This window comes from Paroedura picta, chromosome 6, assembly GCF_049243985.1.
Source record: "Paroedura picta isolate Pp20150507F chromosome 6, Ppicta_v3.0, whole genome shotgun sequence".
Taxonomy (NCBI): domain Eukaryota; kingdom Metazoa; phylum Chordata; class Lepidosauria; order Squamata; family Gekkonidae; genus Paroedura; species Paroedura picta.
The window spans coordinates 4,128,824-4,149,033 of record NC_135374.1 but is presented as its reverse complement, the minus strand read 5'-3'; the positions used below and the strand labels follow the sequence as shown (position 1 = coordinate 4,149,033).

The window sequence follows — 20,210 nt, the reverse complement described above, 5'->3', positions numbered from 1 at the left end:
CTTCCCACAACAGACACCCTGTGAGGTGAGTGAGACTGAGAGAGCCCTGATATTCCTGCTCAGTCAGAACAGCAGATATTCCTGCTCCCCCAGCTGGCTGCATGTGGGGGAGCGAGAAATCAAACCTGGCTCGCCAGATTAGAAGTCCACACTCCTAACCACGACACCAAGCTGGCTCTCTTATTGGTCTCCAAGATGCTACTGGCCTCAAATCTAATGGTTGTACCGCAGGCCGAACATGGCCACCTTCTGAAACTACGTACAATGCTGCAGCGATCAATGGGAGGGATTATAGAAAGGGTCTCTGCTTTTCTATCACATTTTGTGTCTCCCACCACTAGCTCTTCCTGGTCTAGGCGTACTAGCATAGACAATGAAATGGATCCGTTTTGCCACTCACCTGCGCGTACTCTCTCTCAATGGCAGCTTTCTTCTGGCTGAATGTCCTACAAGAAATGAGGGACAGGTCATTAAAACCACACCCAGAACAACACCTTACAAATTCATCATTAAGATGTGCGTGGGAGGCAGATGTTCTGTGAATACGCGGCTCATGTGCTTTGCTTTGCTTGCCAAAAGGGACGACATGGAAGGGAGAACAGATTCCGCATCGGTTGCTTAGCAACGGCTACATGCGCGGCTTAGAGGTTCAGAGACCCCCCCCCCTTTCTCTCAAGAATCAGTTCCAAAGAACAATTTTCAGAGACGCCGGTGACCAAATTGCTTGTTGCAGTCCGTCATGATTTGCTCTGCTGCCTCAGAATCAGACTCTGCTGCATCCAAGCATTCTGGTCGCAACTCCTACAATGGCCGCCCCTCGACATAGATGGCCAGTTTTCGTAAATGCAAGACTCCCGGCTCGTCTCTAGATCTGCCTCGAGTTATACAACCATCAATTTACTGGTTTTTATTCATTGGAAACGTTTTTTACACCACCTTCCCACCTGATCTTGCTCCCCCAAGGCAGCGCACACAAAAACGTTAAAACATCTGAACGATTAAAAGCATTTATAATAACTCTCTATATAATTTTATATGAGGTGGCTGGATGGAGTCACTGAAGCAGTCGGTGCAAACTTAAATGGACTCCGGGGAATGGGAGAGGACAGGAAGGCCTGGAGGATCATTGTCCATGGGGCCGCGATGGGTCGGACATGACTTCGCAACTAACAACAACAACAACAAAATATAATTTTATAACAATAACTAGAACAATTCCACCGGACCTGCAGAAGTGAGCTCTTCCTCCAGGAATGTGGTTGAGGTCGACCGAAAGTAACAACATCCACTGGTCCCCCCAAGGTCTCTCCCCTGAACCCATACGCCTCAACCCATCATGGGTCTATTAAATTGTTATTCTGTTAGAATGTTATTCCCTCTGTCATTATGGTGACTACTCATTTGACACAGCTACTGAGTTGGATGCATTCTTCTTGTTCCTCTAATTTTCATGTGAACCGCCCTGAGCTTCAGGAGAAGGCAGGCGATAAATGTAATAAAATAAATAAATAATGCAAAGCAAACCATGTTCTTCAGATCTGCAAGCCAATGGTCCATCTAGTCTAGTATCCTGTCTCATAAACTGGCCAACCAGTTCCACTCTGGATACCCAATAACAGGGCATAGAGGCCGAGGCATTCCATGAGAGGAATGTAACAAAAGCTATGCCGGATCAGGCCAGTGCACCATCTAGTCCAGGATCCTGGCTCACATGGTGGCCAACCAGTTCCTCTGGTGGGCCAAGAACAGGTCACAGAGACTGAGGCCTTCCCATGGGACTGGGATTCAGTAACTGACTGCCTCGGAATGTGGAACAAGAGAGCCCTGCTGGATCTGACCAGTGGTCCATGTAGTCCAGCCTCCCGTCTCACCCAGGGGCCAACAGTTCCTTTGAAAGGCCAGCAACAGGTCACAGAAGCCCAAGACCTCCCCCTGAGGCTGACACCTGGCTTTGAGAGGTTGACTGCCTCTGAATGTGGAGGTTACCACAGTGCTTTTCAATGGAGCTCATTCAATAATTTAGCTGCCCATCAGGCAGGCATGAACCTACTTTCTACTGAATCCCACCACTGGACCATCGAAGACAACCATGTGACTACAATTCCCATGAGCCCTTGCCAGCACCATGCCCCTACCAGCACCCTTCCCACACTCTCCAGGCCAATCCTTGGCCTTTTGGGAGGTAGGTCAACATGAACCAATGGGATGAAATCAATGCAAAAGAAATTCCATCTAAACCTCCGGAAGAAGTTCCGGACAAAGCGTTTTTTCAGTGGAACAGGATTCCTTAGGAGCTGGTAGGTTCTCCACCTTTGGAGATTTTTAAGCAGAGGCTGGAGAGCCGTCTGACGGAGAGGCTGATTCTGCAAAGGTTCAAGAGGGTGGCACGTGAAGGTTCAAGAGGTTGGCAGTGGAGGAACGAGAGGGTTGTGAGTGTCCTGCATAGTGCAGGGGGTTGGACTGGATGACCCAGGAGGCCCCTTCCAACTCTAGGATTCTGGGACCATATATGGTCATATAACCCGATAAATGTTTAACAAAATTTAAAATATATATTAAAAATTAACTCCCACCCATTCGGGAAACACTTCCAGGGTCATTAAGAAACCCTGGGGCTTCACGAAACCCTGGCTGAAAAAATCAGATCTGGCGTGTTACAAGGAAGAGGGGCTCCTAGGGGCCTGGCTTCAACCAAATCTCAGGCAAAAGAACTCCGTTTTGCAGGCCCTGAAGAACTATTAGCAACATGCTTTTTCTTTTTTGCTTCATGATCAATAGCGAGCATGAAGCCTGATGTCAGGCAAGGGGAAAACACAAAACTTACGACATTTCTAATATTTAACAACAGCTCAATCGTGCCGTTACGTTTTATTCTTTTATTTGCAAATAATTGCCTCGGGGAGAAGAAATACAGGAAAGGCTGGCACCGTCAGCCCTTTCATGTTCATTCAAGGTTTGCCTTTTCTCCAGCTGCGACGCTTACGCCCCGCCAGAACAGACGTATCCAAAGCTCTCTCTAACCTCGGGACAGTTTACACAGAAACCCACTTATGACATACAGACACACATTACAAAAACATCAAGAGAAACAAGGTTTAAAAGAGTCAGATCTCCCCTGTGTAAAGATCTTCTGCTGGGGACGGAGGAGGGGAGGTGGGGGGAGAGCTGAACTGATCTAAAACATTTCCGGTTTTATCTTGAGTAATCTGACACATCGCATTTGTACAATGTCAGGAATTTCAGCGTTAACAGTTTAATTCAAATGGGGAGGGAGCGCTTTCTTTTTTGTTGTTGTTCTCAGGCATTCTGGTGGAGAATGTTTGGCATTATATATTAACAAAAGCCTTCTGTAATTCTCATTAAAATCCTGGAAAGACCCTATTTGCTTGCACAAAAAAAAAATACAACCATCTGCTATGCATTACACACACGTATTCATAGCTGCTATTTTATATGGATGTTTTTGGGCTTTAATAAATGCTGCAAAAGGAAGACTGAACATAGCAAAAATGCATTTTCTTCTGATATTTATCAGCAAGCTTTAGAAGGCCGTGTTTTCAAGCAGATTTTTTTTTAACCCAATTTTTAAAGCTTTGTCCTGTCAAGGTTTATGAAATCACGCATGGGGCTGGAGGGAGTTGACAAAGGGAAATTTCTCTCCTGCTCCCAAAATACTAGAACTTCAGAGCATCCAATGAAGCTGATGGGCAGAAAGTTTTGGATGATCAAAAGGAAATCCCTCTTTACTCCGAGATTGATTAAAATGTGGAATATGTGGACAGAGGATGCAGTGATGGCCAGAGGAATAAACAACTTTAAAATGTAAAGTTCTTCATTTAGGTAGGAAGAATCAAATGCCTCACTATAGGATGGGCAAGAATTGTCTTGGCAGTAGTACACGTGAAAAGGATCTAGACCGGACACTGAACATGAGTCAGCAGCGTAACTTGGTGGCTAAAAAGGTAAATTTTGGGCTGTATCCAATGGAGTATTGTGTCCAGATTGCAGGAGGTGATGGTACCGCTTTACTCTGCTCTGGTTCGGCCTCCCTTGGAGTCCTGTGTTCAGTTTTGGGCACCCCAGTTGAAGAGGGAGGTAGACAAACTGGAGCGTGTCCAGAGGAGGGCAACAAAGAGGGTGAGGGGTTTGGAGACCAAGACGTAGGAGGAAAGGTTGGGGGAGCTTGGCCTGTTTAGCCTGGAGAGGAGATGACTGAGAGGAGATCTGATAGCCATCTTCAAATACTTGAGCTGTCATATAGAAGAATCTAAGGAATCTTGAAGCGGCTTCCAATCGCCTGCCCTTCCTCTCCTCACAACAGACACCCCATGAGGTCTGTGGAGGTGAGAGATCTCTGACAGGACTGCTCTGTGAGAACAGCTCTATCAGGACTGTGCCTGGCCCAAGGTCACCCAGCTGGCTGCATGTGGTGAAAGAATGAGGAATCAAACCCGGCTCTCCAGATGAGAGGCTGCTGTTCTTAACCGCTACGCCACACTGGGTCGCCTACACAGGAGAAGACAACAGTGTAGGGCAGACACTTTAGGTTCCCATTGGGGAGAGGAGCATAAATGAAATAAATAAAATCAGTGTTCTACAAGACTAATGTAAAATGGGTTCTATTAACCATGGGGTTTAGCCAGTATTTAAGTCAATCATTTAAGACAGGTGTAGCCAAATTGTGGCTCTCCAGATGTCCATGGACTACAATTCCAAGCTGCCAGGCAAGTGTACTGCATGGGCATCTGGAGAGCCACAGTTTGGGCATCCTGATTTAAGCTCTTAGCATTAGCATCTGACTAGATGTTCATAGAATCATAGAGTTGGAAGGGCCCATAAAGGCCATCTAGTCCAACCCCCTGCTCAACGCAGGATCAGCCCAAAGCATCCTAAAGCATCCAAGAAAAGTGTGTATCCAGCCTTTGCTTGAAGACTGTCAGTGAGGGGGAGCTCACCACCTCCTTAGGCAGCCTATTCCACTGCTGAACTAATCTGTGAAAATTTTTTTCCTGATATCTAGCCTATATCGTTGTACTTGAAGTTTAAACCCTTTACTGTGTGTCCTTTCCTCTGCAGCCAACAGAAACAGCATCCTGCCCTCCTCCAAGTGACAACCTTTCAAATACTTAAAGAGGGCTATCATGTCCCCTCTCAACCTCCTTTTCTCCAGGCTGAACATTCCCAAGTCCCTCAACCTCTCTTCATAGGGCTTGGTCCCTTGGCCCCAGATCATCTTCATCGCTCTCCTCTGTACCCTTTCAATTTTATCGACGTCCTTCTTGAAGTGAGGCCTCCAGAACTGCACACAGTACTCCAGGTATGTTATCATACACATTCTTCATACACATTCAGTCAGAAGGCTGGCACAGCATCTGGTGCCTATGAAATCACCGTATCAAGTGTTTCCTTCTACGAAGACGGTTTCATAGGACAGCCATGTTGGCCTACAGTGCAAGACCTAGATTCATATCTCGGAGCGCTTTCGAGATCAACAAGATTTTCAGGATGTGAGCGGATGCCTTCCTTGTATTTGAGAAAGGGAGCTTTGAGCCTCAGAAGTTTATAACCCCCAAAGCGTCTTGGTCCCTAAGGATCAACTGGACTGGGCTTTACTAACCTGCAAGACAAGTACAGAGACAAGACAGAATGCAGGGCTGGGCAGAGCTTCCAAGGCCCTGTGGCTTGAGCAGCAGTACAACATCACAGCCCTGTCACTTTATGTCAAGGGTAGCCAAACTGTGGCTCTCCAGATGTCCATGGACTACAATTACCATGAGCCCCTGCTGGCAGGAGCTCATGGTGACTGTAGTCCACGGACATCTGGAGAGTCAGTTTGGCCACCCCTGCTCATGATTGTCTCACATCTTTACGCAAACGATACACTCAATTTGCATTGGCGCATGCAGGGGCTCATGGTAACTGTAGTTCATGGGCATCAGAGAGCCACTGTTTAGCCAACCCTGCTCAATACACTCCATATCCTCCCAGTCTTCCCATCTACCAGACGGGCATGATTTTCCCTTTCCTTTTTGCTTCCTGTAGCCTTCTGTCATCCAAATACTTGCCAAAAAAAAGTCTTAAAAGATTTCATTTTGTGAACATAGGAGTTGTGCCAGCTGAACAGAAAATGCCTTTCTTGAAAAAGAATTTGGACTTTCTGCATGTTACCAGTTTACGTAGAGGCCCAAGTCAAGGCAGTTTTTTCAACCGTTTTATACAGGACCCTTCCAAGCTGAAACTAAGTGAGACGGTCTTATACTCCGGAATAGCTGACCCCACTCCCAACAGTGCCCCTAGGTCAGGGGTTTGGTCATTCTCATTTCCGATTTCCCAGCCATGGCCCACAAGGCAGGCCTGTGCAATTAGCAGTTCCCAAGCCTTCATATCCCATCACCTCCTGCCTGGACCATTGGACTGGAGATGCCAGGGGATTGAACCTGGGACCTTCTGCATGTTGGGAAAATATTCTATCAAAGAGCCACAGCACAGCCCCTCCCCAGAGCTTTCCAAGGTCTCTGGCAGAGGCCTTTCACGTCACATGCTGCCCGACTCTTTCTAGCTACGTTGGTCTGAAGCAGAAGGAGGAATTCTGAGTCCAGCGGCACGTTTAAGGCCAACAAAAGTTTTATTCGAGGGGTGAGCTTTCGTGGGCACACACGCTCCTCAGATGCGATGCCGTGGAATTGAAGGAATCAGGGCATACTCAGAGGCCAAGTATGAGAGTACATTAACATGCAGCATTATGAAAACAGTGAGCAGGATTCGAACAGGAGACGCCTGGGGAGTGAACATGGGAATGTCTGAATCCAAACCGTATTCTGCACAATTGCACCACTTGGGAGGTTTCTCGAAACTTGAAAAATTAATTTATGTTCAAACTTCTATCCCGCATGCTCTCAGTGAAAACTGGCTCACAGCGGTTTACAATAAAAAAAAGAAAGAAGCCACATAATAATAACCAATAAAACATATGGTAAAAACCTCACCACAAAAGATGGCAATATCTAACTGGTTAAAATAGAATCCATCCAACGCTTTGGAGCATTGAGCTTGGTGTAGATGGTTAAAATGGATGGAGAGCCAGTTTGGTGTGGAGAGCCAGTTTGGCGTAGTGGTTAGGGGTGCGGACTTCTAATCTGGCATGCCGGGTTCAATTCTGTGCTCCCCCACATGCAGACAGCTGGGTGACCTTGGGCTCACCACAGCACTGATAAAGCTGTTCTGACCGGGCAGTGATATCAGGGCTCTCTCAGCCTCACCCACCCCACAGGGTGTCTGTTGTGGGGAGAGGAATGGGAAGGCGACTGTAAGCCACTTTGAGCCTCCTTTGGGTAGAGAAAAGCAGCATATAAGAACCAACTCTTCTTCTTCTTCAGTAATCTCAGGGCTCTCTTAGCCTCACCCACCCCACAGGGTGTCTGTTGTGGGGAGAGGAAGGAAGCCGCTTTGAGCCTCCTTTGTGTAGGGAAAAGCGGCATATAAGAACCAACTCTTCTTCTTCTTCTAAAATGGCTAGTAATTAGAATGGCATAATATAATATAGGCCCCCGGCACAGTCTAATACTGTGCAGAAGAGGAAGGGGGCTAGGGGAGGGGGTGACCTGAGCAGGTACCGCAGGTGCAGCCAGAATTTTCCGTGTGGTTTACATCTCAGTGAACACCATGGTTTCCTCCTCTCTACCACCACCCCCTGGCTTGCTTCTTCGTCATGGGCCCAAGGCCCTTGCACTTACCACCCTGAGCCAGAGAAGTTAAGGAGCAGAGGACATGACTGAACCTTTCCGGAGGACAGTCAACATTCTTTTTTTCTTTTATGGCTTTTGGCTTTCCCTCCCCAACTCCACTGTGACATCCCATGCAAGCCACTGCAGATCATTCGGCCTCATTCACCGTTCCAAGGCAATTAACCCTGTGAATATATAACGAAGCCTGGCAGACTATGGAAGCTTCTCTGGATCCTGCTAGGTAATATGCCTTTATTTGCTTTTCACAGCAGGGCATTTTGCCAACGGCTGAAAAGTCACCAAACCGAACTCTCCTTCCCCACCACCACCACCACCACACGCGGTCATCCTACCATTCAGACAATTAAGGTTTTCCTCGAAAGCTTTTCAGGAGAGACTCAAATGGCTATTTTCAACCGTTCGGTGCGGAAATAAAACTGGCCGGGGGGCTTGTAACTTTCCGAGGTGGCTGGTCCGATAATGTCCTGAACTGGATCGTCCGGGTTGGCGTGATCTCGTCAGACTTCAGAAGCTGGGCAGAGTCAGTCCTTGTTACTGCGGGAGCTTTGAGCGTTCCGCAGGGCCTGCAAAATGGAGCTCTTCCGCCAGGTCTATGACTGAGGCCTCCGCTGTGTGTTCAGGATTAGAACTCTGAGGAAAACCCATTTGGGTGTTAGGTCTAATCATGGGTCTACCATTGTATGGTGCATATGATTTCAATCATTAGCCCATGGGGTGAGTTTATGCTTTTAACCTTTTAACTTGATAAGTTGTGCACAATACGTGTTAATATAATTTAAATATGTTGTGGACACCTAACTTTTGGGGCGTTAACCACCCTGAGCCTGCATGCAGGAGGGAGGTGTAGCTTCATGTCATAACACCTGTTCCCCCACAAAGCATGAAGGGCATGCCTTCTACACTTCTGGTGCCCCGGATTGTGGAACAGATTTAGAAACACCCCAGAATTCTTTCCAGGATAACAACGAAGAGAATGCCACCGATATGGAACAACCCAAAGAGTCCAAGCAGAATAGAGACGACTGATTCAAGAAAAGACACGCACAGAAGGGACACAGGTAGATCCAAGCTTACAAGCTGACCTTGTACATTTTTCAAAGCAAGAGACACTCAGAAGCAGCCTTCTTCTTCTTCATAGCAATCCTGGACCTTCCTTCGTGGTCTCCCGTCCAAATACTGACCAGGCCCAGCCCAGCTTAGCTTCTGAGATCTGACGAGACTGAGCTAGCTCGGCCTATCCAGCCTTTCGCAGAGGCTTCATGGGGGATTATCCACCAGGTGATGTTACTTACTTCCATGCCATAAAAAAACGTAATTGCCCAATTTGGAACACTGAATTTCTGTTAAAGGAGCAAGACAGACACCGGCAACCCTACTTGTGACTGACAGGCCTTAATAATCCATGACAGAAAGCTACACATGGACAGTTCTATATAGTTCGGGTCACCGCACCTCACAAAAGATATTGCAGCATTTGGAAAAGGTGCAGAAAAGGACAACTAAAATGACAAAAGAGGATGGAACACCTTCCCTATGAAGACAGGTAAAAGAGGTTAGAGCACTTGAGTTTGGAGAAACGACAAGGGAAGAGGTTTACAAATTATGCAGGGCACAGAGAAGGTAGAGAAAGTGCTCCTTTTCTCCCTTTCTCACAATACAAGAACTTGTGAGCGCTCTGAAATTAATGAATAGTAGGCTTAGAACAGGTCAAAGGAAGTCCTTCACTCAAAATGTCATTAACACATGGAACTCACTGCTGCAGGACATGGTGGCAAGCTTCAAGAGAGGACTGGATATACATGTAGAGCATTGGTCCAGCAGTGGCTATTAGCCACAAGGTACAGATGGAGCACTCTGTACGGAGCAATGACATTCTGTCTACTTGGTGCTTGGGGGGGGGGGGAGAGTGGGAGGGCTTCTGAATTTCTGGACCTGCTTATGGCTCTTAGGTTTTGGCCACTGTGTGACATTGAGTGCTGGACTGGATCCAGCATGGCTTCTCTTATGCGGCAGTTATGTTCCGTCTTCTTGGTGCTAGGGGGGCAAGAACGAGAGGGCTCCTGGAGTCCTGGCCTTGCTGCTGGACCAACTGATGGCCCCGAGGTTTTGGCTACTGTGTGACACATAATGTTGGATTGGACGGGCCATTGGCCCGATCCAACTTGACTTCTCTCATGGTCTTATAACACAAGCTTTACAGCAATTCAGTGCCACCAGCTTCCCTTCTCAAGCTCAAGTCTGTCTCACGCATAATCTCAAGAGACGAGACCATCAACTGGTTTGCAGTCATGTTTGATCTGATCTTTAAACTCTCCCCTGCCACTTTTGACCAGCATACCTTTTTGGAACAAATAAAATGTATAAATATTTTCAAAAAATGGAATTAAGGGCACCTGCTTCCACAGGTACACACAGACCACTTGTGATGGGGAAAAGCCTGCGCAGACGCTAATGGGCTAGTCAGCCGGCCTTGTTCAATCATGAACGCAGCAATAAGTGGCAAGTATCTTCTCCCTCTGACTTCATCTTGCAGACTGAGGAGGCAACATGGGAACTTCAGCTTCTGTTTATTCAAGGTTGGCAGCGCATAGAACACATAAGCCCTGGGGCTCCGAGAGCAGAAGGCCATTTTTTCAAAGAAAAAAACAGCTTTGGGGGACTTTTGTGGTTGTTTCCCAACCGCTTGGCAAACGGTCTCCTCGATGCTTAGAAACGAACGGTAGAAAATTTCCCTGTGGTGAGCTGGTAACAGACGTTTCCTTCGGGGTGTCTCCTGTCTGGCACGTGGGCATTGGTTGCCTTCAGCACCATTAACACTGGAAGGTTTCCTAATCTTTTAAGCCCAATGAGCTTAAAACTGTAGGATGGGCTGACATGAAGACACACCAAAGAGTACGAAGGAGGGGGATTAGTGTAAATCCAAATAACTAACTAACTAAATAAATATTGTGCAGGCATTATTATGGACATTTGGGGTCCCCAAACTTTTTCGGTCTATGGGCGTCTTTGGAATTCTGACACAGGGGAGTGGGCGGAGGTGTAAAATGGCTGCCTCAGGAGAGGGAGCCAGGCCCAAAATGACTGCCCCAGGTTACCTTCAGTCACATTGTGAATATCCACATGCTGGGGTACCAGGTGCTGCCAAAGCAAATTTTGCAAAAATCAACAGAGTCCATTGTTCCAGAAGCCTTGCTGGGCAAAAGATGGTTATGCTGTGAGCTAGAAACCAGGAAGTTGGGTGTCCAGACAATATAATCAAATTATATTAACATTTATTGTGCACAACTTATAAAGTTAAAATGTTAAAAACACAGACAAAGCCCATCATTGAAACGACATAACATGCAATGCATGGTATATATTAGGTTATTCCATTTTTAGGTTTTGCGGGTCCTAACTTCTTGTTGGTTACGTTGCTTGCTTTTGGGTTTTTTGTTTATCTATTGGATTTATAGTCCACCGCTCTCGGGAACCGACTCACGGCGGGTTACACAACAATCCATACAATATAACACAATAAAATCCCTTAAAACCCCCATTAAAAAACCAATTTCTAATACAACAATAAAAACTTCCATAAATGGCAACTGTAGGCTCACATTAAGACAACCCTTACGAAGGTGGCATGGGGGAGGACCAAGATGTTCGGTGCCAAGGGGTTCAGGCACTAACAGGAAGAGGGGACCCAATCTACCTGCTCTAGCAGTGTCCTCCAACATAAACCTGGCGGAAAAGCTCCATTTTACAGGCCCTCCAGAAGGCAGAAAGCTCTCTGAGGTTCCGCAGCTCCTCTTGGAGTTCATTCCACCAGGAGGGGGCCAGGACAAACAAGGCCCTGGCCAAGACCAGGAGAGCATCCCTAGGGTCAAGAACGGTCAACAAGTTGGTACCTGCAGAGTGCATGGCCCTGCAAGGGACATAGGGCATCAGGTGATCCCTCAGGTATATGGGTCCCAGACCATGAAGAGCCCTAAAGGTCAAAACCTTGAACCTGATGTGGGCCACAACCGGCAACCAATGCAGCTGCCTCAGCACAGGCTGGATAGGGGCCCTTCAAGATGTTCCGGTGAGGACCCTCGCAGCTGCATTTTGCACCAGCTGCAATTTCCGGGTCAGGGCCAATGGTACGCCCACACAGAGCAAGTTACAGAAATCAGTTCTGGAGGTGACTGTTGCATGGATCAGGCAAAAGGTAGGGTGCTAGTAGTCAAGCCTGGCGAAGATGGAAAAATGCCCGATTGGCTACCTTCTTGACCTGTGCTGCCATAGTTAGCCGAGGCATCCAAGGTCACCCCCAGATCCCTGGCTTGTGATGTGACAGACAGTTGCCTCCCTGCCAGAGAGGCAAGCGCGCTGCCGGATCTGATCCCTTCCTCCCCAGCCACAGGACCTCCGTCTTGGAGGGGTTGAGTCTCGGGCGGTTCTGCTTAAGTACCATTCCCTTTCTGGTTTTCTTATGTCGCGAACCAGCCTGAGCCCTCAAGGGAAGGGTGGCATATAAATAGAAAAATTAAAAAACAATTAAAGCCTTTCTGGCTTGGTGGGCACCAAGAAAGGCGCCTGCAGGCACCACGGCCCCCACAAACACCCCTAGGCACGTTAAACAGCTTTAATTAGCTACAGATACACACAGGTGTTTTATCCCCCACACAATTACAATTAAATTATCGATTAATCAGAATATAAAACAGCCCCTCACCTCACCGTAACCTTTAGACGGTGGTTCACCGGGAAAATTTGTCTTATCTGATTATGATTATTACTCACGAGGGTTTTACCCGGCCGCTCTGCACAGGTGGCGTTCGACAATTAAGGAGTTCTCAAGTTGTACTTTGGTTTACGGCTGTACTGAAATTAACAGGTTGGCTCTTCAATTCCTGCACACCATGAACAGCCGGACATTTTGCATGCGGTGGCTGGGACGCCGCTGCCTACAAATCGTCCCTTTAAAAGAGGGGTACAAGTTTCACTTCCAACCTGGAAATGGTTAACGGCAGGAACCAACGCATGTGTGAACGCTGCAGAGGAAAGAAGGGTAAAGCGCCAGAAATGTGCAAACTGCCCTCCATGTACAGGAAGAGATCGGGATGGAGTTGCCATTGGCAACATGGCTTTTTGGGGGGAGAGGGAGAGATCACACACACCGTAAGCAGTATTGTACTTCTAGAATTCCCACAGCCATAAGAGGAGCCAATCCTGGCTCCAATTCCACCTTCATCAGAAAGACACGGGAGCGCATAGAAAGAAAGAAAGAAAGAAAGAAAGAAAGAAAGAAAGAAAGAAAGAAAGAAAGAAAGAAAGAAAGAAAGAAAGAAAGAAAGAAAGAAAGAAAGAAAGAAAGAAAGAAAGAAAGAAAGAAAGAAAGAAAGAAAGAAAGAAAGAAAGAAAGAAAGAAAGAAAGAAAGAAAGAAAGAAAGAAAGAAAGAAAGAAAGAAAACACATCCCAGACACAACGGCATGCCCGGATGGGCAGCTTTCCCCCTGGGAGGGGTGGGGGTGGAGAAGGTAAGCAGACAATGGCTTACGGTTCTCATCTCCCGCGCTTCGTTTTTAACACGGAGAGAACATGCCTTGCCCAGGGTTTTGCTGTTAGCAATGGTTTTCACCCGGACAGAATCCCGCTTCCCTTTAATTCTTCGTGCTTCGCGACCGAGCGGGCAGGGATGTTAATTGAGCCATTTTTACCAAATCAATCATTCCTGGAACATGTGAGACAAAAACAGAAAAGAGCACAACAATAGGGCCAGAACTCTCCCGCTCAGGAGGGGGGGGGGGGGAAATGCTGACTCAACAATCCTGGGGTTTTGTCTTCCTGGACTTGTTTGTGGGTCACCGGATCAACCCGACGCTGGCTCGGGGCCTGGATTCCAAATTCGCTTCCCGAGCGCTACCTGGGCCTTCTATCCATCTATGTGCTGGAGAGACCACGACCTCCCTGTGCACCGCCAACACCTTTTAGGGAAAAAGATGTGCAACCATTTGATACCGACTGGGTCGACAATGTATTCAGCATTCTCTTCTTATGTCCCAATTCTGGGAGTTCAATGCCAAGAGATCTTCACAAATGATGCATATTTGGGAGAGGCAAAAGTTTAAATCAGCCTTTCTCAACTTTTTTGCCATTGAGGAACCCCTGAAACATTCTTCAGCCTACGAAAAACCCCGAAAGTGGCACAATCAGGCAGAATGCAGTTAAGAACAGCTGTGTATGTGCCCATAATTCCCACCAGCCCCTCCAGGCCCATCGACAATGATCCTCCAGGCCCTCCTGTCCTCTGCCATTCCCTGGAGTCTGAATAAGAAGAAGAAGGAGAAGAAGGAGGAAGAGAAGGAGAAGGAGAAAGAGTAGGAGAAAGAGAAAGAGAAAGAAGAGAAGGAGGAGGAGGAGGAAAAGGAGAAATGTTGGTTCTTATATGTCACTTTTTCCACCCCAATGAGTCTCAAAGCGGCTTACAGTCGCCTCCCCTTTCATCTCCCTCAAGAGACACCCTGTGAGGTGGGTGAGGCTGAGAGAGCCCTGATATTCCAGCTTGAACCCAAGGTCACCCAGTTGGCTGCATGTGGGGGAGCAGGGAATCGAACGCGGCATGCCAGATGAGAAGTCTGCACTCCTAACCACTACACCAAACTGGCTCTCAGCTTCTCAAGACAGGCCCAAGCTGTTCAGAGGTCTTCCAGCTCCAAACCAACCTCTTGAAGCCCGCCAGGAGAACAGAACGGAGCTAGTGAAGATCTGCAATTAAAAGGTGCCTCTCTAATGGAAGGACGCCAAGCAACACGGCCCAAGGCCATGGAGACGTCCAGCCGAAAGTACTGCGCGAGACAGAAAACGGTCTGTATTGATTAAAATTTTTATTTAAAACGTTTTCCTGCCGCCTTGCCACCCAATCAACATCCCTCAACCAGGGAATACTAAAAAAAAACAGTAAAACATCTGAACAATTAAAAGCACACTGAAAATTGTAAATTCAGGCAGATTGCTCTGTTAGTCTGAAGCAACGCAGCAAAATCTGAACCCAGTGGAACCTTTAAGACGAAAAAGGTTTAATTCTGGGTCTGTGTTTCCATCTGCATGCACACTTCTTCACATGCACCGCAAAAGCATGCATGCACATAAAGGCTCATCCCTGCTATTAAACTCTGCTGGTCTTAAAGGCGCCACTGGGCTCAGACTTGGTTTTCAAATTATAGAATTAATTCAATACAAACACATCAACCCAAAGAACAGGTCCTGTTCAACAGACTTGGATATTTCTTGTTTTCATCATCGCACACACCCAGCAACACACCAGAGCCACAGGCAAGAGCACGATAACCAAGCAAGCCCTGTTTCAACCCATTCTTGCAATGGAAATAATTGTTAAGTCGTGGCCCAACCGTTAGCAAGAACTGAGCAAGGGAGGTCATTAATTTATATGGCAAAATGTCAGAATGAAGCTGCCTTATAAATCATAGAATCACAGATTTGGAAGGGACCTCCTGAGTCATCTAGTCTAACCCCCTGCACTAGGCAGGACACTCCCAACCCTCTCGCTCATCCACTGTCCCCTGCCACCCCCTTGAGCCTTCACAGAATCAGCCTCTCCATCGGATGGCTATCCAGCCTCTGTTTTAAAATCTCCAAAGATGGAGAACCCACCCCCTCCCGAGGAAGCCTGTTCCACTGAGGAACCGCTCTGTCTGTCAGGAACTTGTTCCGGAGGTTTAGACAGAATTTCTTTTGAATTACTTTCATCCCATTGGTTCTGGTCCGTCCCTCTGGGGCAAGAGAGAACAACAGCCTATGTTGCTATATACTGAATCAAACCAACTAACTCATCATGGACAGTCTTCTCTTTACAGACTGGTCACGGGCAGATAGATCTTTCACATCATCTTACCACCTGGTCCTTCCAACTGGAGAGACCAGGGCTTGAACCTGGCACCTTTTGCATGCTGAGCAGAGGCTCTTCCACTGGGCCATAGTCTCTTCCCTAAATCGGAAGCAATTTGACAGCACTTGACACACAAACCATTTTTAAGCTACAGTGATGAAGAGCTGGTTCTTTGACCCTCACTTTTTATAACTGTAAAAAAGAACTCGCAAAGCAGCAAAGAAAAAGAGGAAGAGTTGGTTTTCTACTCCTCTTTTCATTGCCCGAAGGAGTCTCAAACCAGCTTCCTCTCCCCACAGCTGGCACCCTGTGAGATAGGTGAGGCTGAGAGAGCTCTAACAGGACTGCTCTGTAAGAACAGCTCTAACAGTACTGTGATTAGCCTAATGTCACCCAACTGGCTGCATGTGGTTAAGCAGGGAATCAAACCTGGCTCTCCAGATTACAAACTGCTGGTCGGAACCGGTACACCATGCTGGCTCTTCAATGGCCTCCCCTTCCTGTCCCTACACCTTGTGAGGGTGGTGGGGCTCAAATAGCTCAGAGAGAATTGTGACTGGCCCAAGATCACCCAGCTGGCTGCATGTGGAGGTGTGGGGAATCGAACCTGGTTCTCCAGATTAGAGGTTGCCACTCTTAATCACAATACTACGGTGGCTCTCAATAATCCAGAATTTGCCCATTTTGGTACAGTCCTCTTTTTTGCGATGACAGCATAGCAGAACTGTAAAGGAGGTTACAGTGGAGACATACCACCAAGGTTACATTAGCTGACGGTGCCTGCATTTGGAGAGACAATGACAGAGCGGGTACTGTGTCATGTAAACCAAGCATTCTAGAAATACTTTCCACAGCACATATCTTCTCCGTACCATGATGCTAACACTTCGAACCTGTCCGCCAGTCCTGCTTGAAGCAGCCCCTGTGCTTCACCAGTGCCTTGACGGAGGGCCAAAGAACATGGCCACTACCCCAGCTTGGTGTCGTGGTTAGGAGTGCGGACTTATAATCTGACGATCCAGGTTTGATTCTGTGCTCCTCCACATGTAGCCAGCTGGGTGACCTTGGGCTCACCACAACACTGATGAAGCTGTTCTGAGCGTGCAGGAATATCAGGGCTCTCTCAGCCTCACCTACCTCACAGGGTGTTGGTTGTGGGGAGAGGAAAGGGAAGGCAATTGGAATCCGCTTTGAGACTCTTTCGGGTAGAGAAAAGTGGCATATAAGAACCAACTCTTCTTCTTCTTCAGTAATCTCAGGGCTCTCTCAGCCTCACAGGGTGTCTGTTGTGGGGAGAGGAAAGGGAAGGTGATTGGAAGCCGCTTTGAGACTCTTTCGGGTAGAGAAAAGCGGCATATAAGAACCAACTCTTCTTCTTCTTCAGTTATCTCAGGGCTCTCTCAGCCTCACAAGGTGTCTGTTGTGGGGAGAGGAAAGGGAAGGTGATTGGAAGCCGCTTTGAGACTCCTTCGGGTAGAGAAAAGCGGCATATAGGAACCAACTCTTCTTCTCCTTCTTCATGTGCCAACACCCCCGTTGAACTCAACACCCCAGCTGCCTCTGGTTTAGGCACGTGTGGTTTCGCCTTACACTCACCACTTACTACTGATTTTTATCAAGACTTCAGTTCTATTTTAAAAGTGTGGCACGCTTCCACGAGCGTTGAGCCTAACTGGGGGGAGGGGGTGTGTGTAGCTAGACTCGCTAGTACTGCTAAACCACAACTTCACAGTCAGCCGAGAGCATGTCAGGAAAGACGGCTGGGCCTACGGGGGCGTCAAAACTGACTGGCGGAGGAGGCCCTGAGAGGTGTTGAAGGCAAGAGTCAAACGGAGGCGTTTGGCCAATGGCGTGCCTCCGCACAGCGCAGTAATCTCGGCCTTCCCGGGAGGTCTCCCACCCAACCTGCTGATTGGGAGCGACCCGGTTTGGCTCCTGAGAACTGAGGAGACTGCCGACCTGCAGGGCTCAGGCTTGCCCGATAATTATGTGCTGTCAGGTCATCAGTTGACCCATGGAGACCCCACAGGGCTTCCGAGGCAAGAGCCAAAGGCAGGGGCTCGCCATAGCCTGCCTCTGCTTGGCAGCACCAGCCTTCCTTGGTGGTCTCCCATCCAGGTCCTAACCAAGGCCGACCCTGCTTAGCTTCCAAGATCAGACGAGATCGGGCTAGCCTGGGCCATCCATGTCGGGGCAGAAGACGTACAGAGGCGGTCTGCCACTGCCTGCCTCTGCACAGCGGCCCAGTTATTCCTGAGTGGTCTCCCACCCAAGGACTAACCAAGACTGGTCCTGTTTAGCTTCCAAGACCTGATGAGCGTAGGCTGCCCTGGCCCATCCAGATGAGGGCAGAAGACCTGCCTTGGGAAGCACGCCTGGCCTCGACCTGGGCCAGAGCCTTTTCAGGCCTGCCCCCTACCCGGTGGAACTAGCTTCCGGATGAGCTGCGGGCCCTGTGGAGACTCTCAAGAGTTCCGCAGGGCCTGAACAGTGGAGCATTTCTGCCAGGCGTTTGGTTGAGGCCAGGTAGGGGTCCCAGGTATGTGATCGGGTTCTCCCCCTGCCCCCTAGCCCCTTGCACGGTACTAGACTGTGCTAGGAGCCTTATCTGCCAGCCACATTTTTTCAGTTAATCTACACTAATTTTTCAATTAATCTGATGTTCCGGAACGAGGGGAGGGATTCCTTTTTTGGTCAGTTGGATATCGCCATCTTCTGTGGTTCCCGGGGCGTGTGTGTGTTTTTAAGTGGTTTATTATTATTTATTATTATTATTATTATTGGACTTATTGCCCACCACTCTCATGTCTGGCTCATGGTGGGTCACAGTTTGTCCCAAATTAAAACCCCATTAAAAACCGTACTGGACATATCAATATACACAACAGACTCCAACAATTAAAACCGTAGCTGACTATGCCCTTCTAACCCCTCCGAAAAACTAACATAGGAGTGGGAGGAGGGAATGCAGATCTCCAAGCGGGTGCCATGCTCTTAAACCCGGGGGGGGGGGGGAGCCCATCAGCTCTTCCTTGCCTCAACCATAGACCTGGCGGAACGAGCTCTGTTTTGCAGGCCCTGCAGAACGCCGAAAGCTCCCACATTATATTTTTTTATCAAATACTATGTTATTTCTTTTTTCATGTAAACTCTATTAAGAAATACAGGCTTGCTACAGCAAAGAAATCTTGTTGTTTTAGCGTCCTGCCGTTATTTATGAATATCTATTGTTTGATATTCTGCTCAGATTATCCCATTTGTGGTATAACCAGGTACGGTGATTTTAAGTCAGCTGCATGTTCTCGACTCTACAATTTTCAGTGTATTATTTAGCATAAATTTTTATTGCAGATGTCAAGCAGCAGCACAAAGAGGCAAGCTAACATATGTACTGCTTTGGCTGCACTGATCCCTCCGGAATTCAAAGAATCCCCGTTTTTTGTGTGCCTAGGCCTCCGTCTGCGAAACTTGGTATCAGATGAAGCAGAATTTCTGAATCCCCTGGAGAACCGGGATCAGCCAACTGCTGCATTGCAGAACAGAAGGAAGGGAACGGAAGATAAAACTAGGTGCCAACTCTTCTGAGTCCCTGAAAGACCTTGTCAATGTTGATGCTGACGATACACAAAGAGCGAAGGGAGCTGGAAGCTCGGAGTAAGAACAGAGAGAAAACTGCAGCATCTCCTACCTGAAACTAGGACTGTTCTGGATCAATGGTGGCACATTGGGGAGAGGTTTGTGGATGTTATAACTCTGCTTGCAAGAGGATCTGGACATGAAAGGGCCAAAGCTAATCTCTCATGCCCCACACTTAGATGTCGAGGCTCTTTGGTCTGTGCTTGCCTTATGTGTTTTATCTCGTAAGGCAGGGGAAGTCAAACCTGTGGTCCTCCAGATGTTCATGGACTACATGCATTTGCTGGCAGGGGCTCAGGGGAATTGTAGTCCATGAACATCTGGAGGACCACAGGTTGACTACCCCTGCCGTATGGGACCTCTTTTTCTCTTTGGCCTGAGCTTGGAGCTGTAGCAAGTTTAACCTTTTCAAAGTTACCCCATTCATAATAAGTTAAATGTTATGCAAGATGTGCTACTGTGTTTTCTGGAGGGGTTTGTATGCAAAATTTCTTTCTCAGCTACTGATTACAATTATTATTTTTTTATTATTATTATCCTTTAATTTATATCCCGCCTCCCCCCGGAGGCTTCAAGGTACAAGAGCCTTACTGGACACTTGACAGTGCCTTCCTTGACCTGGGCCTGCTTCTGAAAAGTTAAGAGGCCTCAAATCGTTTTATCTGACCTTCCGAAGAAGTCTTCAATAGGAATGATGGATCAATAACAGTGACTGATGACAGCTTTAAACAAGGTGGAAAACCAACAGCAGAAGAGAAATCTGAAATTCATATCTTCAAGGAGATCCAAGATGCCAAGGAAGACGTCTTTAACAGGAATAATGGATCAATAACAGTGGCTGATGACAGCTTTAAACAAGGTGGAAAACCAACAGCAGAAGAGAAATCTGAAATTCATATCTTCAAGGAGATCCAAGATGCCAAGGAAGACGTCTTTAACAGGAATAATGGATCAA

General features: G+C 47.6%; 1 protein-coding gene across 2 annotated transcripts in view; it reads right to left on the bottom strand.

The window, feature by feature from the left end:
* The window catches only part of FCHSD2 (FCH and double SH3 domains 2), a 163,642-nt gene that overhangs the window by 120,463 nt on the left and 22,969 nt on the right, over positions 1–20,210 (bottom strand). For both annotated transcript variants that reach the window (XM_077341224.1, XM_077341225.1), the window contains exon 3: positions 401–446. In XM_077341224.1, coding sequence (XP_077197339.1) covers positions 401–446 — 46 coding nt within the window. The remainder of the gene's footprint in view (positions 1–400; positions 447–20,210) is intronic.